General features: G+C 31.6%; 1 protein-coding gene across 1 annotated transcript; it reads right to left on the reverse strand.

The window, feature by feature from the left end:
- Positions 1–218: 218 nt before the first annotated feature.
- On the reverse strand, positions 219–5102 carry LOC133875825 (metal tolerance protein 10-like). Its single transcript, XM_062314067.1, has 6 exons — positions 4889–5102; positions 4631–4743; positions 3688–3933; positions 3034–3114; positions 1861–2091; positions 219–820 (listed from the first exon to the last, which is right to left on the reverse strand). The coding sequence occupies exons 1-6, from the start codon at positions 5070–5072 to the stop codon at positions 470–472; spliced, it is 1206 nt and encodes a 401-aa protein (XP_062170051.1). The 5' UTR covers positions 5073–5102; the 3' UTR covers positions 219–469.
- Positions 5103–5450: the final 348 nt, after the last annotated feature.

Raw genomic sequence — 5450 nt, forward strand, 5'->3', positions numbered from 1 at the left:
AAATAGTAGTAGTTTGGGGGGCTAAATTTTTTTTTTTTTTTTTTTTTTTTTTTTTTTTTTTTTTTCATTTTTTTTCTATTTCTCTCTAATTACATCATATGATAAATAAAAATATAATATTAGAAACTATATTTTTATCTTATAACTATTACACAATGTTGACGTGACAATCATAATTAACTCTTAAATCGGTCATTATTAATAAAAAAAATTTAAAGTTAATTAAAACTATCACATTAACATTTTTGTGATATAAAAATGTAACATTATTCTAAATGAAACATACACGACTTTATTTTGGGTGAGACTCGATTAATAAAGAAAAACGAAATACAAAAGGAAGGGGCCGGTAGGGTACCCACCCCTACATTGACCCGAGTACAAACATTACAGTGCACAAATTAAACTAAAACCCTAGGAATGAACGAACATATGAGTACGTAGCTTAAACCACTATTAATGGATTAATTTAGAACACCTTTGGCGCCTGATGCTCTGGCTTATGAGTAGGATCAAAGTCCACGTGGACAAATGCTCGCTCGACATCAGGAAGTTGTTCAAGTTTCTCTTGGAGGGACTCCCCGATGTTATGTGCTTCACCCAGGGCCATGCCACCCGGTAACACAATGTGAACCTCCACAAAGTAGTTTCGACCAAATGTGTAAGCTCTAAGTGCTTCAATGTGCTCAATCTCCTTCCGGTGGTTCCAACTCAGATATGTGAGCTTTGCCAGATACTCTGGCGGCGCTGTCCTCCCAATCAATGATGAAACATTCTCCATCACTGTCTTTGCCCAATTACTCATTGTATACAAAGCGATCTACATTGTTGTTTAACACTAATGCATTAGTGTTTAATTCATTTTGAGAGCCAATATAATGTCGGATTAGCAATTTTTGACATGAACCACGAACTTAACATGAAACTAATAGATTACGGTTAAGGGTTCTCAACCGTTTAATTCAATGGGTCATATTAAGTTTGACTTATATAGTCTTATACTCATGTCTTGATATGACCAGAACTCAACACATAATAACATTTAGTATTAATAATATTTGACATGACCTGTAAACCCAACATGAATACAACATGAAATTAGCGGGTTATGATTGCTCGTTTAATTAAATTAGTTGGATACTCATGTCTCGACACAGCCCAAACCCGATACGTAACATTTAGTCTTGATAATTTTTGAAATGACCCGCGAACCCAACATAAAGTTAGTCAAATAAGTTAAGGGGTCTGACATGTTTCATTAAATGAGACAGATTATGATTGACCTATATAATCCGATATCCATGCCTCGACACAGCTTGAAATTGACACACAACATTTAATGGTGATAATATTTGACATGATCAGCGAACCCAATACAAAATTAGCGGGTTATGGTTGAGAAGTTAAATGAGTCGGACTATGTTTAACCTACAAAGTCTTATACTCATAATTCGATATGATCCGAACTCAACATGTAAACATAAATTTCTACCTCCAAATTACTTCGAGTATATCAAGAATATATTCAAGAATCTAAGATATAGTCGAAGACTATCACGTACATACCCACAATTGAATATTGTAACTTAACTACAGTTGACACACAATTAAAGATTGTGACCTAACTACAATTGAAGTATATGACCTAATTAGAGTTAAATTGAAAACTATTACGTAATTATAATTGGAGTCTATTTGTATTATCTAATTTTTCAATAAATAGGCCAGGAGTTGTTATATAAATGTAGTTCTTTTGGCTTTATCCTAAAGATGTAAATCATAAACAAAACCATATAATTCTTTATGTCTTTTTTAATATTCCGCATTATATTATGTTTCAAAATGGTCAAATATACTTACAAGAATGGCCCCAGTGGCATCGAGCCACCAGTAGTATCTGATGGCCAAAACAGCTGCTGCTAAACCGATTGAGTTGGTGATGACGTCGAAGAGATGGTCTTGAGCATATGCCCTAACAATTTCATTTTTAAATCTGCGACAGTATACCATAAGCACAAATTTTACTACTGTCACCGACACCATAATCCCTATCATCCATCTTTCTTTTATGGGGTCCCTTTCAGGCTGAGTCTGCATATATATATAAAGTTAATGGTGGCTTCAGAAAAATATTAATGGGTTAAATTAATATAAATAGAAACAGTAAATGACCACACCAGTACTTTTACTTTGTAGTGTTTTTTTAGGGCAAATTTGATGGAACTATTTCAATTTTATTAATTTAATTAAGTCCGAGTTTATGACCATTTTAAATCTGGAACTTTTGCTTATTTTTTCATCAAATAAATAACAGAAATTATATAAACTACACAATATTAAGTCTTAGTTGAGTTAAGTTACAAGGAATTGTGTTTAATTGGCAAATCATAGATCGAACTCAAATCTGATAAACGAATTAAAAAATAAACACTAGTTCAATTTTGAACTTTTTTTGGATTATATACAGTTTGTCTAACTCATTCATAATTGCTTTTAAAACCCTTTTATAAAAACATGCATATGTTACAATTATATATATATATATAGTAAACCCAAAAAGTTTTAAATTTGGTTTATACTATGCACTGCTGATCGATCTAGTTGCGTCACTTGCGTGGTTTGTTAAACACGGCTAAGACTTATGAGTTATATTAATTAGTTAAAAATGTTTGAAAATTCATAAGTAGGAAAATATTATGTAATGAATAATAATATTTAGTAAATTACGCGCTTTACGACTATTATATAACTAAGATAACGTAATAGTAAAAATTAACTTTAAAATCATTAAGTGCTTGAAAAAATGAAAAATCAAGACTGTCACATCATCTCAATTATATGACAGCCAAATGCCATTACATGCATTGGTGGGTGCCATGGCACCCACTTACTAAATTTTAAAAAGTTTATTAACCCAATATAAACATATACGCACATATATATATATATATATATATATATATATATATATATATATATATGTATATATATATATATATATATATATATATATGCATAATTGCATATGCATACCTTTGTAAGAAGTTCTCGAGACGATTCGAACAATATTTGTAATCCAAGAGTCGCCATTATTGATGCAAAAACAACAATGCCCTGCAAATTTGTGCATTCAATGATCAAAATAAGAAAATTGAGAACCTCTGTTTTCATCATTTTCATATGAAAAAGGGGGAAAAAATGATGAAGGTCAAGCAATGACATCAGAACATTTAGAGTAATTATGCTACTCGTCACACTCATTTTATATTAATTGGCTGACGTGACTTTTTTTTTTTTTTTTTCTTTCTTTCTTTAAGTGGCTGACATAAGAAGCAACTTAAAACATGTTATATGAGTCAGCGTAGAATAAGTGTGAAAAGTAATAATACACAAACATTTAATACTCTTGCTCAAAACTGCACTAAATCTATATATGTGTGTGTGAAAGAGTAATTTTAAATATTCAACTCTCATCTCACTTTCATTCTACTAGGTTTATGTAGCAATGCTCATTATTCCAGTAAAATGGCAGTCGGATAGGAATTGAGTATATATGTAGCATTATAGATCTTAAAGAAAACCCCTTGTCTTTAAAAGAAAAGAAATACATCATTTGTAAACTTATTACATCTTCAACTTATTATTATTATTATTATTTAAAAAAAAAATGTAATTAGGAAGTCTTACCACAGGTTGCATTCGGTCCTTTCCAATAGGATAGAGATGCGGATTGGGTTTTCGCATCGCAGAAGCAGTAAACCAAAGGATAAAACCTGATAAAAGATCCAAAAGGGAGTCCAAGGTGGAAGCAATCACTGCCAGCGATTTACTCTCAACCGCAGCATACACTTTTGCAACAAAAATCACCATGTTTGCTATGTTTGATGCATGTATTGCCACCCTCTCGCTCCTCGCAAGTTGCTCCATTTCATCCTGAAAACCAACATTTTTGTATGCATTTTTGTGAGTGACAGAGGTCAAGATATATACACGCTTTTTGAGACCTTGCAACCATATATAATAGCCTCCAGTGGTTTTTTTTTTTTTTTTTTTTTTTTTTTCGCTTTTTATTTGCATTTGAGTCAATATTTAAGTAATACAATTGTCTATATCAACTTTCTTTTATATTTAGATTGCTCTTTTAATTAGTTGTTGACTTATATATATATATATATATATATATAAGTTGTAACTACATACATTTATATGTTTTAAGTGATAGTAAAACTTTGTTGAATTGTTTATTTATTTTATTAATTAATTTTTGTTTAACTACTATATCTTTTAATCTTAGTCCCTATGAATCAAAATCTTGGTTCGTATTTGAATTGAAAATTTTGTGAAGATATTGTAAGAAGCTCCACAATAATTCAAAGATGATTATAACTAATGCATATATAGTACTTCTAGGCCATGCCAAGACACCTGTAGTGTTCATTAATTATATATAAAAGCGAAAGATACAAAGAGGAATCAGAATAAAGCCTACTAATGTGCATTTCAGTATAAAACTCTACGTAGGCCTCAAGCCATGCATCAACACTTTGAGCTGCAATTTATTAATTTTCTTAATCATCGGAAATGAAGTAAACCTGTTTATTAAGTTGACTGAATAGAGTGAACAACAAACCTCTGTCAAACTTCCAGGCAACTTGCCTTGATCAGTAAATCCGTCCACTTCATTGAATCCTTTGAGAATGGTTTCCTGACTCTTGTAATATCTTGCAATTTTTCTTCGTCTCCCTAACAAAGAGAGTGTTAAATTATCACTTATCCAAAAGCATAAACTAATAAGAAGATGTAAATAACTTTAATGAGAAGGTTTTTTTTAATTTAACCTAACTGAGCACAAGATATGAGTGTACGTAAACAAGAGAAGAGAAAATACTTATTGTCTTGAAAAAGTATCCAAAACCAAAATCAGAATATGTGTGCTTTTCTGGCAACTGAACCCCATCCATGTTGAGTTGCCATGCTGGCGTTGCAACAACACCCTGCCCTACTGGGGTTGCAGCAGGTGATAGAAGCTCAGTTCTGTAGTCTGCAGAATCCGTGCGAAGATCAGTCTCCATTTTTGTTACAAGAAGAGAAAGGAAGAACTCTCATTCATTAAATAGAGCAGAATTAACAAATTAACAATTATATATATATATATATATATTAAATAAATACTGTAGCTTCCGTCACAAGTTAAAAGGAATTTATATTCAATCAGGCCAGACTGCGTGGTGAATGCCATAATATAGGAGCTGACTTTGTCTGTTTCCTTAGGCATTACTTAATTAGTATGAAAGGAATCCTACTGGGGATTTATCTTCATATTCTTAACAACCCAACTAAGACAGCAAATAATACTTTAGTATACTTGGGCGGTTGAAAGTTTTTGGTGATGTAATCGACCAAATTTAAATGACAAGTTCAAGGGCGCCTTGCGAGCAAATTGGTTTGTT

This window comes from Alnus glutinosa, chromosome 8 (genome assembly GCF_958979055.1).
Source record: "Alnus glutinosa chromosome 8, dhAlnGlut1.1, whole genome shotgun sequence".
Classification (NCBI taxonomy): Eukaryota; Viridiplantae; Streptophyta; class Magnoliopsida; order Fagales; family Betulaceae; genus Alnus; species Alnus glutinosa.